Source organism: Rhinoderma darwinii, chromosome 4 (genome assembly GCF_050947455.1).
Source record: "Rhinoderma darwinii isolate aRhiDar2 chromosome 4, aRhiDar2.hap1, whole genome shotgun sequence".
Classification (NCBI taxonomy): Eukaryota; Metazoa; Chordata; class Amphibia; order Anura; family Rhinodermatidae; genus Rhinoderma; species Rhinoderma darwinii.
In genome coordinates, this window is record NC_134690.1 from 260,623,377 (window position 1) to 260,642,475 (window position 19,099).

Here is a 19,099-nt window from a genome sequence, read left to right on the forward strand (position 1 = left end):
CTTGGTCAAAAATTATCGTTTTAAAAAAAAACAAAAAAAACTGCTGTTATCTACATTGCAGCGCCGATCATCTTCAATAGGAAATAGGGATTTGATAATCTGGTGACAGAGCCTCTTTAAACCCCAGAATCGTTGTCTTTTGGTCACCATAGCGCTAAAAAGAATTAAATAAAAAGTGATAAAAATTCATCCAAAGTCAACATGCCATCCTTCTAAAAAAAAACGTATATACCAAAAAAATGGTGCTAATAAAAACTACAGCTCGTCCCGCAAACACAAAGCCCTCACAGCGCTCAAACTATGGAAACCTATACCAATAGTTTTTTCTTTGCAAAAGTAGTAAAATATGATTTTTTTTCTTCCTATTTTCTGTTGTCTAAAACCTGGGTGCGTCTTATAGTCCGAAAAATACGGTATATATCTCACAGGCAACCAGTAACAATAGAATTCTACAGAAAAGTTCTTCAAATGTAAAACGGTAAAAACCTACCATATATGAGAAAGCTCTGGAATTGGAAGCTTAGATTTTGTAAAGAACTCCTTTGCATGTGATCCTGAAAAAAATGAAATCCTGTCAGTAGAAGACCAAAGGAAAAAAAAAAAAAAAGGAAATGTATACTCACATTAATAGATCAGAAAGAAATGCTTAGAAAAAATGTATGAACTTAACCAATAACGCTGCGCTGCATTACCCAATTCATATACACTGCTAATTCTTTTAGTTTTGCCTGTCACCTGTCAAAGCAAATGTTGTATGAACTTAGTCTATATTTTTACTGCTAATGGTCAATCCAAAGACCTGTCTGGTTCAATGGAAATTCCCAAAAAGTTTCACTTTCAGGGTTCCATAGACTACAAAGGAGCCATAGCTGGGGAAATTGTTCTTTATCCACCTCCTTCCCAGCAACATACCAATAAAACCCAAAAACCACAAGTCTATGTTCACACAGGAGTTTTTTTACGCTGAAACCGCGCCGTAAAACCGTCTCGCAGGAGAAAGAAGCGACATGCCCTATCTTCGGGCGTTTACGCCCCTGACATCAATGGGAGGCAGAGAAAGCGTATTTTGCGTCGTTTTATGCCCGCGGCGCTCAATGGTCGCGGGCGAAGTACGCCGCGAAAATCGGCGTGCAGGGAGAGGAAAATGTGCCTCAAACGTCCAAATGGAATTTTGAGGCAGAAATTCCGCCTGCAAAAAACTCTGTGTGAACATAGCCTAAGGCTGTGTTCACACAGAGGTTTTTGCAGGAGGAAAACTCTGCCTCAAAATTCCGTTCTTGATTTGAGGCAGATTTTGTCCTTCCTGCACGTTGTTTGGCGCGTTTTTCGCTGTCTTTTTCACCCGCTGCCATTGAGTGCTACGGGCAAAAAACAGCGAAATACGTGCTCTCTGCCTCCCATTGATGTCAATGGGAGGTCAGAGGCGTAAACGTGCGAAGATAGGGCATGTCCCTTCTTTCTCCCGCGAGGCGGTTTTTGCGGAGCGGTTTCCGCTCCAAAAAGCTCATCAAAATACTCAGTGTGAACAGGCCCTAAAGGTGTTTATACACTTGAAAGCTGTTGGCTGAATGCTTGTTTGGCCGTCAGCTATTCCTCGACTACCATACACATGCATGCTGGGCGTATGTTTTTTCCGCAAGGTGAAGGGAATAAATTGCTACCAGATTCTTCTGGAAACTACTCATCTCTTGCGCAAACAAAGGATTGAGCATGTTTAGAGGCTCTGTCACCACATTAGAAGTGGCCTATCTTGTACATAATATAATCGGCGCTGTAATGTAGATTAGTGCTTTTCAGAATCCTGACACTTCTGTAAAGTCGGTGTAATATTTACAGCAAGGCAAGCGTAATCTTGTTTTAAATGACAGGTTACATCGTAATCTCGCGAGATTACGCTTGCCTTGCTGTAAATATCACACAGACGCTACAGAAGTGACAGGATTCTGAATAGACATCACGTCCTGGCTGGAGGTAATGTATATTCATTATCAGGACACTTGAGTAATGTTATAGTGTGTTTATGTGGCTGCACATAGCGATATAGCTGTATCACTATGTGCTGTGTAAATAAATGGAGAGAAGTGTATGACGCTGATTGGTCACCGATTGGTCAGCGTCATACACTTCTCTCCACAACGCCCACTTGGTCAAAAAGTAAAACACGCCCAGTTGTCCATTAAGAAAATAATTAGCATAAATCTAAAATAGGTCATAACTCCGTCAAAAATAATCGTTTAAATAAATAAAAAAAACACTGCTGTAATCTACATTACAGCACCGATCACATTATGTACAAGATAGGGCACTTATAATGTGGTGACAGAGCCTCCTTAAATTCAACGTACATACGGGAAAGCTGATCCCACCATAAAATCGTCAGGTTCGACGAACATTTATCTAATGTGCATGGCCACCTTTAGTAGAGGCTCTACACTAGTTTAGTAATGCTCTATCCCCTGGCTAATCTAATAGGCGGTCACACTAATACTACTAGTGAAAATAGTGTCCCAAAACGTTTAATGTTCATTAAGTTGAGCTTTTTTCTAAATATGTAAATGAGCTTTTATTAGACAACTGGGAGGCAATAGCAGCGATTCTCCTGAGGTGGAGCTGCCTCACAGCCTCTGACACTGTCCTATCAGCATGAAGCTGCTTCACACAGTGTCAGAGACGGAGGCTGGAGGGAAGGATCACTCCAAGCAGTTATATTTTGGGCTGTGGACCACCTAGAACAGCTGTTCTGGAGTCATATGAAAGAGGAGATCTGATCGCAATTCTAGCTGTAAAAACCAGAGATCTCGCCAGTTGAAAACACAGTTGGGAATAGAAGCTGTATACTATATGATCACACTGTCTTGCTGGGCAGGGAAGGGGGAGAAGCTGTGTGCTGATTGGACAGCATCATATAGAAAACATTACACCACCCAGCATGAAAAGAAAGTCACCTCCTATTTGGCTATTAGAGCCACATTAGCATATTTAGAAAAATGCTCATAACGTTGCAAATAAACGTTTGGTTTTTTTCAAACAAAATCACACTGTAGTGATCAGCATCATAGCGCCTATTAGATTAGTTAGGAGATAGGGCATTCATAAACTGGTGACAGAGCCTCAAAGTGGAAATTCGAGTTTGTCTGGTAAAAAAATCTGCATAATTAAGTTCTGCTATCAATATTGAGATCTAGTTCTAGATTAGAATATGCAACCCTTAACCCTTTGTGACTCATGGGCGTTTTATAAAGTCTTTTTTTTTAGATTATACCTCATCTCCTAGTTGCCATAGACTACATTTACACCAGAGTGTATCCATTACATGCATCTCAAATGCCATTAACCCCTTCACATCAGCCATACAACTATATACAATCCAACTACTGATGCCCGATGCAGTTGTCACGTGTATATAAACGTAAACGCTGACAGCGTGGAACGGGCTTAATTACATGCAGCGCTGCACTAGTTTCCGGTAAAATCATGGACACCCTGGCTGATAACCGACGGAACCCATTTAGTCGGCGGTGCCCGTTGTGCAACGGAACAGTTGCTTCCGTTATTCCCTTGTTCTACTTCTCTGACTGAGCAGAACGGAACACAACGACATAGATGAGCATACAGCCTGCGCGCAAAACAGACATGTCCGTGTGAATAAGGCCTAAGTATGAACACATTAGTAGTATTTCTTGCTATTCACATTGGTTCAATTGCGAGGATATGAATTTCACAGTAGAGGAGATTAATGCCTAAATGCTACGTACACCGTTGAAAGCGTTTTTTTTGTATTAGGCTATATTCACACGAGAGTGATTAAATACGGGCATTAAAAACAGATCAACGTTCAGGTTTGTCCACCCAAATTTTCATCCATTTCCTGGCTGTCTGACTGCTTTTAACAGCCGTTTGGCACCCAGTTTTTATGGACGTTAAAAGAGATGACAAACGGATGAATTTCATTCGTCAGGTTTTTTTCTGTCCTAACCCCTGAAAACACCACTGTGCCCATGTAGATAGTGGCCACCATATAAAGCGGCAAATAAAGTCCCGCAGTGCCTCTGTAGATGGCGCCCATAATGCGCCACCCCAATGTAGCCGGCGCCACCCCCACTGTCGACATCGTGACCCACCCACCCCAACTGTAGTCCGCGCTAGACAAAAATCGCCATCCAGTAGATAGCACCATTGGGGCTCCCTCTTGGAGGAATCCCCAGCCAGATGGTGCCAACATTCAGGCTGGGAAATCCGCTCCTGGAGGAGCCCGTGACGTCACTGTCCATATATAGACAGTGACGTCAGGGGCTCCCTCCAGGAGTGGAATCCCCGGCCAGAGTGTTGCAGATGCTCTAGCCGGCATTCGGACATCTCAAAGCCCCTAACGTCACTGTCCATATATGTGGTCAGGAGACCGTGATACACATTATATAGTCGGCCAGTGCCACCGAAATCTGCAGGTTCGGACAACATGAATCTAGGTATGGCAGGCTTATGTCTCACAGTTGGAAAACGGTCACACTTCGCCTTACCTGGGATGAATCCATTTAGGTCAGACTGAATATTTTTGAACTGATTAACATAATACTGCCTTTGTTCATCAGTTATCTTCCAGGGATCATCATAACTACTGGATTGTCTACGAATTTCCTTTGTGGTGGCAGCTGAAGCCACCGTCCGTACAGTTGTCTGGTCCTGGAATTACAAGTTAATTCTTCCCTATTAATCATTCACATTGTAATAAAGCAGCAGGGGCTGGCCTACTTGGTGGAGAAAGCAGATAGATTATTGACAGATTAACAAAGTCTGTGTGCAAATAAAAGGCCAGGAAAAAGAGCCTTCATACACCCGCCACTTGCGTGCAAGCACAATTAAAACAAAAATAAAATTTATAAGAGAAAGTGAAGTCCATGGCTAAAAGCACGTGAAGTAAACATATCTATTAGTTATGTATTCTTTTACATGTAATGGACAACTGGGTAAAAACAAAAAAGGAGAAGCAGGATGAACAAAAGTAGCATGAATGCATGTGAAAATATGAACAAAAACAATCTTAGGGTACAGTCCCACAAAGCGGCGGTAGCAGGCCGGCTTGCTTGTAGTGACCGCATAATTACCTGCACAATTGTGCGGTCATTGGCCACTGCATGTGGGTGGGGTTTCGCCTGCCGTGACATGGCATTGTATTCTTATTATAAATTTTCATTGAAAAAAATAGAGGCTAAAAGTCTGCCCAAATGCACGACACCTCTTGAAAATATAAAGTTCAAGACGTACAGAACTCATACATGCCACTTGTGCCTATGTCTACATGCACATATCTTTACAAAATCATTAAAACCGCAGAGACCCAGAAATCTTCCCGATGCAAATGCCAGTGAACACACGAATCACAGAGTGGACCAGTAGTCTAATTAGACTCAAAGGGTGATCAGATGTGTAACTGCTCCTATTCTCATTTTCGCCCACGAACATGTAGCTAAAGCAAGGACCGCGGGCAAAAACAGTGAAAATGAGCGCCGCAGGTTTTTTCTGCCTTTTATGAATTTCAATGGGAGATCAGAGGCGGAAACCGCTGCAAGAAAGGAAATGCCCCTTTTTTTCCCCACGAACAGTTAAAAGCCACCTGGGAGAAAAAATGCCTTTGCCTCCTATTCAAATCAATTGGGGGGGGGGGTTATTTTGTCAGTTTTTTGGCGCGGATTCTGACGTGGTTTCCCTGTCAAAATCAGCGCCAAAAAACTGTGTCTACAGGACTTTAGCGTGACTGTAGTCAGCACATAGCAAATCCAGCTGTGTGCTAAACTTCTTGAGAAGGTCCACACGGCCTCACAACTACAGCATTTTAAATGGGGTTGGAAGTTTCTTGCAACTAGTCAGTCAGTCAGTCACAGATCAGGGTATGTTCTGACGTTCCAGACAAAATATCCGCAGCAGAAACCAAATATAAATCAGCCGTGTGTTAAAGTGGTTATCCGGGATTTTAAAATGGATGGCCTTATCCTTCGGATAATCCATCAAGATTAGATCGGTGGTCTGATTCTCAGCACCCCGCGGCCCCCTACAAAGAGCTGTTCGGCAGGGGTGCAGAGAGTCCGACAGCACCGATCTAATAGCGGCCATCAATTTTAAAATCACACAGAACATTAACATTCAAATGGTGCCACAGAAATCTGTAATGGATAAGGCTTGTTGCATATCTACTTTCAGCATTACACCCTAAGGCCTTATTTACACGAGCGTAGTTCACGTCCGTGATAAGCGCGTGAAAATCACGCACGTCACACGGACCTATGTAAGGCAATGGGGACATTCAGTGTTTTGGGGACGGACGACAAACTCCTACCATAGTTATTGGTGATAGACAGATTTCTGTAACAAACGTCTAATGAAGATGCCAGTTCAGCCTCCAATGTTCTACAATTCTATTCACTTATTTAGAAGAATATTGCTAATATTAATATTCATATGGTCATCCTCAGCAGGCAGAGATGGTACTGACTTCTGCTTATGTGATGTGTTGAGGCATTATGGTATTGAAAGAATTGAGGAATAGCAAAATGAAATCTAAACAAAAAGGTGTCCGACCAAAAGCAGAGAGGATGCGGCTGAACTGCCGGAAAGTAAAATATACAGAAAAAGTCCTGTACACTATAATAGGCAATCAGCTAAAGGGAGGGGCCATGATGAAAAGTTGTTTCCACTGGAAGCCTTCTTTAAAGTAACTACACTGCTCATACACATTACAATTCCACTGAACTATATGGAACTTTTGAAAAAGTTTGGGAGACATGAAAATCTTAACTCTAAGGCTCACACGTGGCGGATACACTGCGTAATAGCACGCAGCGCATCTGCCTCTGCGCCGCAGGGAATTCTGGGCGAAAAGGCGTACCAAACTGTGGTGCAGTTTATCGCCCGGAATGTCCGCTGCGAAAAACTGCAGCACTTACCCGGCAAGCTAGCAAACCGGCCTCCTGGGATGACATCTCATCCCAGGAGACCGCTGCAGCAGCGCTCACATGGGATGAAACGTCATCGCAGCAGGCCGGCCCTCTGATGTCTTCCAGGCTGGCCTCCTGGGATGACGTTTCATCTATGTGACCACCGCTACAGTCTGTGATTGGCTGCAGCGGCATTCACGAGATGAAGCGTCACCCCAGGAGAATGAAACAGACTCCTAGGTAAGTTTAATTTAAAAAAAAAAAAAAAAAAAAAAAGTTACGTTTTTTGCGGCGGGATTGCTGCTGGGAATCCACCGCAAAAAAACCTGAAACTGCTATTTGATGCGGGATTTACATCCCCATTGAATGCAGCATTTACGTTAAGATAATTGACATGCTGCAGAACGAATTTCTGCACAACGGGTCAATTTCAGAGCGGTATTTCCGCTCAGTATTTACGCAGCATGTGGATGAGATTTGTTCAATCTCATCCACTTTGCTGCTACTGTATTTGCTGCGGATTCTCCGCAACGAATTCCGTTGCGGAAAATACGAAGTAATTATGCAACGTGTGAACTGGCCCTACGCAGCAAAATACTTGCTAGAATGCGGTGGTCCATTCATTATGGTGATCGGTGGGGATTCCAATGTTGTACTATTTGGAAGGGCTGAAATACATTTTCAATTGACACTGTAGCCCTTTGACTAAAAAGAGTGTGCACCTCTGCCTTAAGGGAACAAGCTGCTTTCTCCAAAATGGGCAATAAATTGTGAGGATTTTAAAAAAAAAATCAAAAAAGAAAAAGGGATGAAAAATAAAGCCATTCCAGTGTAGCAAATGAAACAAAGCAAATGAATACGCAACTAATAAAATGTCACACCTGGACAGAGGCGGGATGCATGGCTAAAAGAGCACTGCTTGCTGGAGTATCTGCAAAACTGACCCAATTTTCCTGATGTGGTAGTGGAGAGTGCGCTGGCCATGCTCCGTCACCCGATGAACCACCTGGAAGTATATACAGAGTAATGAAGATTTCATTGGCATATTTAAGAACCAACTTTACAAGGAACAACATAGAATAATGATTTGTAAGCTTTTGATGCACCGGGTGAAATGAACGTTTATGTTGGATGAAGTATACATTTCTAGAAGCCCATTAATATACCTTAGAACTAAATGTCTCCACAAACTAAATTCCTGGGAATAAGTAACAGGCAATTCCGAGAATATTATAACGGACCGCTTTGAACGGGAGATGGCACATAATGAGTTGCAAAATATGGCAGTATTTGAACTCTAGTATGAAGATGATCCATGCCTGTTACAATTATCTGAAGGCCAGCCATTATTTAAGTGTGAATAGTAACGACATGCAACGGCAAAATACTTGTCACAAAAACGCAAGATATTGCTAGGGATAGGGCATGCTGCAATTGCGCAGTCTTTAGCGCACACCACACTTTTTCAGTAAAATGCTGCCAAAAAACTAAATGAGGTCTTCTACGTATCATTCATAGGTTTACTTCTGCTATTGTAACAGAAACAAAATTATTTGTATCCAATAATAAAAGGTGAACTAGGGTGTTTTTATCGTAAAAAAAGATAAATCACCATATATAAAATGCGCAAAACTGCACCACTTTTAGGTGTTCTAATCATTAGTCCCTGTGTCCCAGAACAGGGGGGGGGTTGGCTGCATGTAAGAACACTGCAAAATATCAACCAAAGTAAAAACTGCACAAGTCATACAACTGAGTGTATTAACAAAACTAAATGCTCCATGGCGTACATGTACGTCATGGTGAGTGCACGGGCACAGGAGCTGTGATTGACAGCCAAGCTTCTGCCATTTAACCCCCCAATCAATGGCGACGGCAGGATCGAAGGGGCTTAAAAGGGGGTGGGGGCTCTTTCTGCCCATCCGTGTAAAAATAAAAATATACGGCACGGTCACAATCGTAACATGAAATCATATATACACTGCACAACGCATGGTGTAAAAAGAAAGAAAAAAAAAATAAAATAAAAAACTATGGCGGATTAATTTTTGTTATTTATTTATTTGATTTTTTTAAACGCCCACCCCCCAAAAAAAAAGATTTGTAAAAAATGAAATACATTTGTACCTCAAAATTATACCAATAAAAAAGTTTAAAAAAGTATTATCGCAAAAAACAAGCCATCAAATAGCTACCTTGATAAAGAAATAATACTTTTTTTTTTTAAAAAAAAAGTTGGTTTTTGGAATAAGGTGACGAATTATTTTTGTTTCCACAAACTTGCTTTTATTGTGCCAAAAGTACCAAAACATTAAAAAAATAACTTAAATAAGTTTGGCAACACCGTATTTGTATCACCCCGCAGAATAAAACGTACACGTTATCTATACCACACGAACAGTGGGAACAAATCCCCCCCCCCCCCATTTTTTTTAACTTTATATGTGCCCCTAAATGATACCCATAAATACAAACTCTTCCAGAAAAAACAAGACTACATAAAACTAAAGCTCCAGTCCTTTACCCCTTTTTCGGATTTTCGCTTTTGTTTTTTCCACCCCACCTTCCAAAAATGATACGGTAATTATTTAATTTTTCCGTCAATATAGCCATATGGGGGCTTCTTTTTGCGGGACAAGTTGTAGTTTTCATGGCACCATTTATTGTAAAATTATTTGTGGGGTTAAAGTGGGCAAATAACAGCGATTACATCATATTTGGGGGGGGGGTTATTTTTACGGCATCCATCAGGCGGTAGAATTGACATTCACCTTATTCTACAGGTGGATATGATCATGGCGACACCAAATTTATATGTTTTGTTTTAGATTTTACCACTAAATAAAACGATTTGCTAAATAAAAAGAATATTTTGTGTGAGGGCTTAAATTTTGCAGGGTGAGTTTTATTAGACCCCCAGGCTGCCATAACAACCATTGTAAACAGGCCGAACGTGCCGCATTGGGGGGGGGGGAAAGGTGCGATGGTGTTTTTGAGGGGGTGCCCCTGTGATTCTAAGAATTTAAATGCTGCGGTCGCGATTGACGCATTTAAGGTGTTATACTGGCAGAATCAAAGTGATCTTTGATTACGCCCGTAGCAGTGAGGTGTTGGCTGTATTACACAGCCGCCACCCGCTGTGTATGGAGCGCGCTGAGCCTGAACCCTTCCCCTGAACCCTTATCATGTACAGTTACGTGATAATGCGTTAGGGGTTAAAGGGGTTGTCCGGGAGGGGCGGTTTTTCATACGGATGACCTATCCACAGGATAGGTCATCAGTATATGATCGGTGGAGGTCTGGTACCCGGACTCCGAACCAATCAGCTGCCCTGGCTGCCTCAGGCCGTGCCGGAAAGCATATTGCTCCGGTCACAGTATTGCGGCAGTGCTGCAGCTCTGCTCCTATTCAAGTGAATAGAATCAGAGTAGCAGTACTGCAGATTTGCTGCTATGCAGTGTACAGAACACCGACACCGGCCACTGCATAACATCCGGTGCCCGTTGGCAGCCGGAACAGCTTATCAATGCGGGGACCGGGTGTCAGACCCCCATCGGTCATATACTGATGACCTGTCCTGTGGAAAATGCCCTGCACCTGGACAACCCCTTTAGGGTGTGGGGAGATTAAACGGAAAAAAAAACAAAAAAAACAAAGACAACCCTGCAGCAATTTACGCCTCATGCACATGACAGTTGTGCCACTTGGGCCGTTTTTGACGCCATCCGAGTGGCACCCGATAGTCTTCACGGACCCATTCACTTTAGCGGGTGAATAGGGTCCGTGAAAAATGTTTCGAGTCTCCGATCGAAGGAAGGATAGAACATGTCCTATCTTTCCTCGGATCACTGACGGGACACGTTCGTGTGCATGAGACGTTACAGTACAAATCATGTGGATGGAGTTTTTAAAAAAAAAATAAAAAATACATGCGTAAATGAGGCATGCTGCAGATCTTCTAAACCACAGCATGCCAATTCCGTTGCAAATTTTCAGTGGATTTCACCATTTGAAATATGAGAGGTGTGGGGCACAATTACACCAAACTCCACCAACACAGAATATTTCCCGTATTTAAAGGAAACTGTCTACAGCAAAGGTGCAGGAGACGGTGTACGGACCCTATTAAACTTGACATACTGTACACATTTCTTGATGTCTCTAGTACTAATGCACTTTATTATACGTAGTTGGCATAGACACAAGCTGCTTCTGGCTGCATGGACGCAGGTGTTGTCCTGCCATCCTTAGAGAAACAATCAGTTTAGGATTATACCTGTTTGTGTTTCATTGTAAGGTGTCCAAAATGGACCAGACCCTGTTACAGCTCGTTCATTGTTTCCTCCACTGGCATGTCGGCTGTGCTTCCTCCAAGAATGCGGAGAAGATGGTGGAGACTGCTGGGGGGATACTACGGGAGAAGTGGACTCCTTGGTGAAGAAAGAAAAAAAAATTATATTCTCAATAAAGGTTAACATGGCTGAGGTGCCCGTTTGTGTTATTGGGGTCGCAGTGACCACAGGATGTCCCAAATAAGTAACTGAGGGTGGGTAAAGAGAAAACCATTAGGACACAATAATGGCATCTACTATATCTAACGACAAAGTCCCCACCTCTGATGTTTATAAATACATGGGACCAGACGAAAAGTGCGTGAATACTCAAGAAGATGGCATGTTTTTAAGGGAACAGCCAACAAACTTTCCAAAGACGACTTTATGCTGATCAGAAAATATGCAAAACCAATTGAAACAAGGGCTTTGCAGTGACTGTGCAGTACTTTTCCTGAAGCAAGCTGGCTGGAAGTGAGCGATCGTACGATCGGGGTGGGGGGCCCAGCAGAAGCACTTGACATGGCATTTTTTCATCAGAAACTTAAAAAGTTCCAGCATTAAAAGGTCATATTAATAACTTGGAGAGGATTTAAAAAGGTACCTTGAGAGAGCAAAGGAGAAACTGCCTTTGGGCGGTGGACAAGAATGAATTCACTGAAAGTTACCACTTGTACCAACATATAAAACTTTAATAAGGTCGGGGTAGCTCTTTCCTACACAATTAAGTAGAGGACCATTAGGTTGACAGATGAGGCGATACACAGTATCGATATGCATATTAAAGGTTATATTTCAACAGAATTTAGGTAACTTTCAAGAAGTCATTCTTCGACATGTATAACCGCTATCTGACATGGGGTTTCCAAATACCCAATACATTTTTGTTCTGTGATTTTTCAGTAGAGGACACTAAGCTTACAGAGGCTCTGTCACCACATTATAAGTGCCGTATCTCCTACATAAGGAGATCGGCGCTGTAATGTAGGTGACAGTAATGCTTTTTATTTAAAAAACTATCTATTTTCACAACGTTAGGAGCGATTTAAGCTTATGCTAATGAGCTTTCTTAATGCCCAAGTGGGCGTACTTTTACTTTCGACCAAGTGGGCGTTGCACAGAGGAGTGTATGACGGTGACCAATCGGCATCATGCACTCCTCTCCATTCATTTACACTGCACTAGTGATATAGATATATCGCTATGTGCAGCCTCATACACAAGCCCTAACATTACTACAGTGTCCTGATAATGAATACACATGACCATCCAGCCTGGACGTCATGTGTACTCAGAATCCTGACACGGACTCTTTTTTTGTGAGATTCCGGCAAGTGAAACCAAATCTCGTTTAGCTCCGAGATCTCGCGAGATTTCGTATCCGTTGCTGGAATCTCACAAAAAAAGAGTCAGAAGTGTCAGGATTCTGAGTACACGACGTCCAGGCTGGATTTCATGTGTATTCATTATCAGGACACTAGTAATGTTAGGGCTTGTGTATGAGGCTGCACATAGCGATATATCTATATCGCTAGTGCAGTGTAAATGAATGGAGAGGAGTGCATGATGCCGATTGGTCAGCGTCATGCACTCCTCTGTACAACGCCCACTTGGTCGAAAGTAAAAGTACGCCCACTTGGGCATTAAGAAAGCTCATTAGCATAAACTTAAATCGCTCCTAACGTTGTGAAAAAAAGATCGTTTTTTTTAAAATAAAAAGCATTACTGTCACCTACATTATAGCGCCGATCTCCTTATGTAGGAGATAGGGCACTTATAATGTGGTGACAGAGTCTCTTTAAAACTTCTGCATGGAGAAGTCAACTCTTTCTGGTTGGTGTTGTTACTGCTCTCGAGCATCTTATACATGCATGTATTTATTTGCGCCACTTTAAATAGAGGTTGTCTGCTTTAGACAACCACAATCCAAATATTGTATTTCTGGAACTAAAAAAAAAAATAAAAAAAATAAATAAAAAAAAAAGTAAATGGAGCAATTAGATTAGAAAAACAGTCATCGATTTAAATTTTTAGCCTCTGTACATTGCCACAATGGATGTAAAACAAGGCAATGAAGACGTGATAAAAAAGTGTAGACTCTGCAGAACGAGAAGACTGATCTCGCGAGAGATCCCACAGCATAAGCCGCTCTCACACTGTCCGGAGCGGATTGGACAGTGTCAGCGCGATAAGTAACACGCCCCCAAATGCCATTTAGAAATAAAGAAACGCCCCATTGACCGTTAAGGGGGTTATTTACATATCAGACACCAAATATAATGGCACCGATATCTAAACAGAGGAGGATAGAATTTTTTTAATTTATTTTTTTAAAGTGAGACAAGGTTTGTGCAGCAGTGCTATTACATGGTGCACCCAGCTGCATATGTATGGGCGGGTGAAAGGTTCTCTTTAAGCAGTGTGAAAAGAGTCTTAGTGAAAAGCATGCTCAATGAGGTTGAGGTCGGGTGACTGACTCCGCTATTGAAGAATATTCCATTTCTTTGCCTTAAGAAGCTCTTGGGTTGGTTTTGCAGTATATTTTAAGTCATTATCCATCTGTACAGTCCTATAGATTTTGCACCATTGACTGAATCTGAGCATAAAGTAGATCTTCATTCTGCTACGCTAACCGCAGTCACATCAATAAATATCAGTGACCTAGTATCTATCTTCTCAGAGTAAGCAGTCATGTGTGTGTGTACATGAGGAACACTATTTCGGGCAATTATATTACTTGTATATGACTTTTTTTTTTACGCAGTTTTCTCCTCTGCAGGTTCTTTAATTCTCAGGTGTCTGAGCTACTGGATGGAGCCTAACTGCTATCATGTCTTCTATACACAGCACACATAGAAGAGGGGAATCCTGCTCTCCCATCGATTATATAGAAGCTGCAGTCACATGGAGAGGACTATGAAGCAGTAATGAGTAGTGTAGCTGAGAATCCAGCACTGGGATGAGATATAAATCTTACCAGCAGCCTGTGTCTTTCTCTCACTGCTCCTGCTTCCTCTCCCCTCTTTATAGGCTTATATGCAATGTATCTGTGCGACTCACTCTCTGCTCTACTCCTGTTCCCCCCTCCCGTCTCCACAGATTTGTACAGACAGTGAAGTGACACACCCCCACCTTCTGCAGCCCATCTGTAACCAGGGATGACAACTGGGGGTCGACAGAAGATTAAGGGACGGGAGACACCTAGTCTCAGAAACTTAACACAGACTTTGCATTGATAAAACAACATTTTAACATTAAGTAAATTAAAAAGTTGATCTATATCAGGCATACTATTAGATCAGCAAAAGTTGTTTAAATGGACATCAATTTTTCAAAGGGGAGGTATTGTGAATTTTACCTGCTGTTCTGCTGGGCCACGTGGTTGAATAACATCATGACTAACTGAGCTTTTCTTGACCTGTGTTCTAGCAGGAGGAGGTGGAATAACTCCTGAGTAAGAGGAGTTATCGCCTTCTGAACTGTGGGCAACTGGATGTCTTGAATCCTGCTCGTTTTTTGACACCAGAAATCTTGGCAAGGGCAGATCCTTTACTGAAAAAAGACAATTTGTTAAAAGAAAAAAAATATATATGTTTATTTAGAGATATGGGCATTTCTTTTAGTACGTTGTGGCAGCCAAATTGACAACAGGGTCTGACACCATATTGGCTCTAATTTTTTTTAACTTGATTCTCAGAAACGGACGTCCTTGTCACTTTAGAGCTTGTAAACTATCAGAAAACTTCTGATAGGTCATAGTGGCATGTGAGAAGTTTTGATCGATAGACTTTCTATTGAGTCCGTATACCGTTACATCGGCTTTCTGAGAGAAGCAGATCAGAAACCAAGCAGCTCAGAGCCAACCGGAGAACTTCTGCTGCTTTGTTTTATCGATCGGTGGGGGTCTCAGTGCTCAGACCCCCACCGATCAAAACTTCTGACAAGCGACTATGACATGTCAGAAGTTTGTTGAACGTTTAGTTAATAAAGTGATCAATAGTTGCTATAAAACTGCAAGATGTATAAAAAGCTGTTAAAAAAAAAAATGTAGTAGTGTAGATGCCCATAGTAAACTACGCTGATGCTTTAATTTTCCAGTTTGCCTTAAAGAGGCTCTGTCACCAGATTATCAAACCCCTATCTCCTATTGAATGTGGTCGGCGCTGCAATGTAGATAACAGTAACGTTTTTTCTTTTGAAAAACGATAATTTTTGCCCAAGTTATGAGCAATTTTATATTTATGCAAATGAGCTTTTCAATGGACAACTGGGCGTGTATTGTGTTTTTACCAACTGGGCGTGTATTGTGTTTTTACCAACTGGGTGTTGTGAATAGAAGTGTATGACGCTGACAAATCAGCATCATACACTTCTCATCGTTCCCACCCAGCTTCTTTCACTGCAGACACACAGCGTGACGTCACCCACAGGTCCTTCAACCTTGGCGTCGGACAGAGAAGATACATGGGCTCCAGCAGTCCGAGGCGGTAATATGCTCGTCTCTAGGGAGTTTACTATGCTTACCTGCACACGGTGATGCTGCTGCAGATTTAACTGTACGCTGGACGCCTGGAGCCGATGTGTCTACTCTCGTCCGACGCCAAGGTTGAAGGACCTGTGGGTGACATCATTCACAGCCAGCTTCTTTCACTGCAGACACACAGCGTGACGTCACCCACAGGTCCTTCAACCTTGGCGTCGGACGAGAGAAGACACATCGGCTCCAGGCGTCCGAGAGCGTACATTTGAATCTGCAGCAGCATCACCGTGTGCGGTTTACCCCTAAGTCCATGTTTAGTTTTTTTTGCAGGCAGAAAAATCAGCCTCAAAATTCCTTCAGGAATTTTGAGGCAGATTTTGACCTGCCTGCACTTTTTTGCCGCTGTATTTGTGGCGCTTTTCGGGCGTGGCCATTGAGCACCGGGAAAAAAACGCTGCGAAAAATGCTCCCTGCCTGCCATTGATTTCAATGGTAAGTCAGAGGTGGAACCATGGCAAAGAAAGAACGTGCCGCTTTTTTTCCTATTTTTTTTACCGTGAGTGGATAAAAACTGCAGCGGGAAAAAAACGCCTGTGCCTCGCATTGAAAATGAATGGGAGGCGGTTTTGACTATTTTGAGCCGCTTATTCGGACATGGTTTCCGCTGCAAAATCAGAATAAAAAAAAAACTCCACGTAAACTGGGCCTATATCTCCTCCAGTCACCAAAAACAAAGCCAACGCTATACAGGAATTTTAAAGAACAACATTCAAAAGCTGAAAATTACCTTCTACAACCCCATAATAGAAATACTGTATAATAAAAAGTTTAAAAATACTTTTACTAGTTCTCACAGTTCCCACAATTGCAAGAGCCAAAAAGGAAGGCAAGAAATGGGTACAAACCAGAAATAGGTACAAACCACAAACTAATTGAGCATTAGTGGCTGCTCACACAAATTTTTTTATACATTATTCTGTTCCAATATTTTTATAGAACAAACAAACATTTTAGTTAACAGACAATTTACTTCAATGGAATTTTCAATTAGTGATTTGCTGTTGAAATAATATTCTATCTGGGAAGAAAAGCATTGCCTGCTATACTATTCTACCAGGTTACAAAGAGGAAGTCTGGTGTTGGTCAATAAAACAAAAAAATGTGTTCATCGATAAGGTTTTTGGTTTAAACCCATAAATAGAAAAAAAATAAACGTGGCAGTTTGATGCAGTTTCTGATGTTTTAGACAACGTTCAATTCGTGGGTTAAATCAAATTTGATTACTGCAATGTTGTGCCACAAATATTTTGGGGAAATCAACGTATAAGGCTGGGTTCACACGAGCACATTAACGTTCGTAATGGACGGACGGATTTCGGCCGGAAGTCCCGGACCGAACTCAGTGCAGGGAGCCGGGCTCCTAGCATCGTAGTTATGTGCGACGCTAGGAGTCCCTGCCTCTCCGTGGAACTACTGTCCCGTACTGAAAACATGATTACAGTACGGGACAGTTGTCCTGCAGCGAGGCAGGGACTCCTAGCATCGTACATAACTATGATACTAGGAGTCCGGCTCCCTGCACTGAGTTCGGTCCGGGACTTCCGGCCGAAATCCGTCCGTCCATTACGGACGTTAATGTGGTCGTGTGAACCTAGCCTTAACCCCTTAAGGACGCAGCCTAGTTTTGGCCTTAAGGCTCAGAGCCCATTTTTCAAATCTGACATATTTCACTTTATGTGGTAATAACGTCGGAATGCTTAAACCTACCCAAGCGATTCTGAGATTGTTTTCTCGTGACACATTGGGCTTCATGTTCGTGGTAAAATTTGGTCGATATATTCAGTGTTTATTGGTGAAAAATTGCAAAATGTAGAGAAAATTTTGAAAAAATTGCATTTTTCTGAATTTAAATGCATCTGCTTGTAAAACAGACGGTTATACCACCCAAAATAGTTACTAGTTCACATTTCCCATATGTCTACTTTAGATTGGCATCGTTTTTTGAACATTTTTTTATTTTTCTTGGACGTTACAAGGCTTAGAACATAAACAGCAATTTCTCATATTTTTAAGAAAATTTCAAAAGCCTTTTTTTTAAGGTACCTCTTGAGTTCTGAAGTGGCTTTGTGGGGCCTATGTATTAGAAACCCTGATAAAACACCCCATTTTAAAAACTAGACCCCTCAAAGTATTCAAAACAGCAGTTAGAAAGTTTTTTTAACCCTTCAGGCATTTCACAGGAATTAAAGCAAAGTGGAGGTGAAATTTGCAAATTTCATTTTTCTTGCTGAATTTCAATTTTATTCATTTTTTTTTCTGTAACACAGAAGGTTTTACCAGAGAAACACTACTAAATATGTATTCTCCAGATTCTGCAGTTTTTAGAAATGTCCCACATGTGGCCCTACTGCGCTCGTGGACTAAAACACAAGCCCTAGAAGCAAAGAAGCACCTAGTGCATTTTGAGGCCCCTTTTTTATTAGAATATATTTTAGGCAGCATGCCAGGTTTGAAGAGGTGTTGAGGTGTCAAAACAGTAGGAATCCCCCAATAGTGACCCCATTTTGGAAACGACACCCCTCAAGGAATTCATTTAGGGTTGTTGTTACCATTTTGACCGCACAGTTTTTTCACAGCACGTATTTGAATTGGGCTCTGAAATGAATAAAATGTCGTTTTTTCCAATAAAATGTCATTTGTGATCAAAATTTCTTATTTTCACAAGGAACAAAATACCCCATTTTGTTGCCCAATTTGTCCTTAGTGTGGCAATACCCCATTTGTGGTGATAAACTGCCGTTTGGGCCCATGGGAGGGCTCAGAAGGAAAGGAGCGCTATATGTTTGTTGGAGTCCAGATTTTGTTGGATTGGTTTTCGGGTGCCATGTCGCATTTGCAGAGCCTCAGAGGTATCAAAGCAATGGAAACCCACCAAAAGTGACCCCATTTTGGAAACTACACCCCTCAAGGAATTCATTTATGGTTGTTGTTAGCATTTTGACCACACAGTTTTTTCACAGCACCTATTTCAATTGGGCTGTGACATTAAAAAAATGACATTTTTTCCAATAAGATGTAATTTTTTACCAAAATTTCTTATTTTCACAGGGAACAAAATACTCAATTTTGTTGCCCAATTTCTCCTGAGTGCATCAATACCCCATTTGTGGCAATAAACTGCCGTTTGGGCCCATGGGAGGCCTCAGAAGGGAAGGAGCGCTGTGTGTTCTTTGGAGTACAGATTTTGCTGGTTTGGTTTTCGGGTGCCATGTCGCATTTGCAGAGCCCCAGAGGTATCAAAGCAATGGAAACCCACCAGAAGTGACCCCATTTTGGAAACTACACCCCTCAAGGAATTC

General features: G+C 41.9%; 1 protein-coding gene across 4 annotated transcripts in view; it reads right to left on the minus strand.

Annotated features, from left to right (window-relative positions):
• REPS1 (RALBP1 associated Eps domain containing 1) overlaps positions 1 to 19,099 on the minus strand; it is a 138,583-nt gene that overhangs the window by 51,589 nt on the left and 67,895 nt on the right. For 3 of the 4 annotated variants that reach the window (XM_075862428.1, XM_075862429.1, XM_075862426.1), the window contains exons 3-7: positions 14,619 to 14,812; positions 11,206 to 11,359; positions 7,811 to 7,935; positions 4,518 to 4,680; positions 491 to 554 (exon numbers count right to left, since the gene is read on the minus strand). In XM_075862428.1, the coding sequence (XP_075718543.1) occupies positions 491 to 554; positions 4,518 to 4,680; positions 7,811 to 7,935; positions 11,206 to 11,359; positions 14,619 to 14,812 (700 nt within the window). The remainder of the gene's footprint in view (positions 1 to 490; positions 555 to 4,517; positions 4,681 to 7,810; positions 7,936 to 11,205; positions 11,360 to 14,618; positions 14,813 to 19,099) is intronic. The other variant, XM_075862427.1, reaches the window with a different exon arrangement.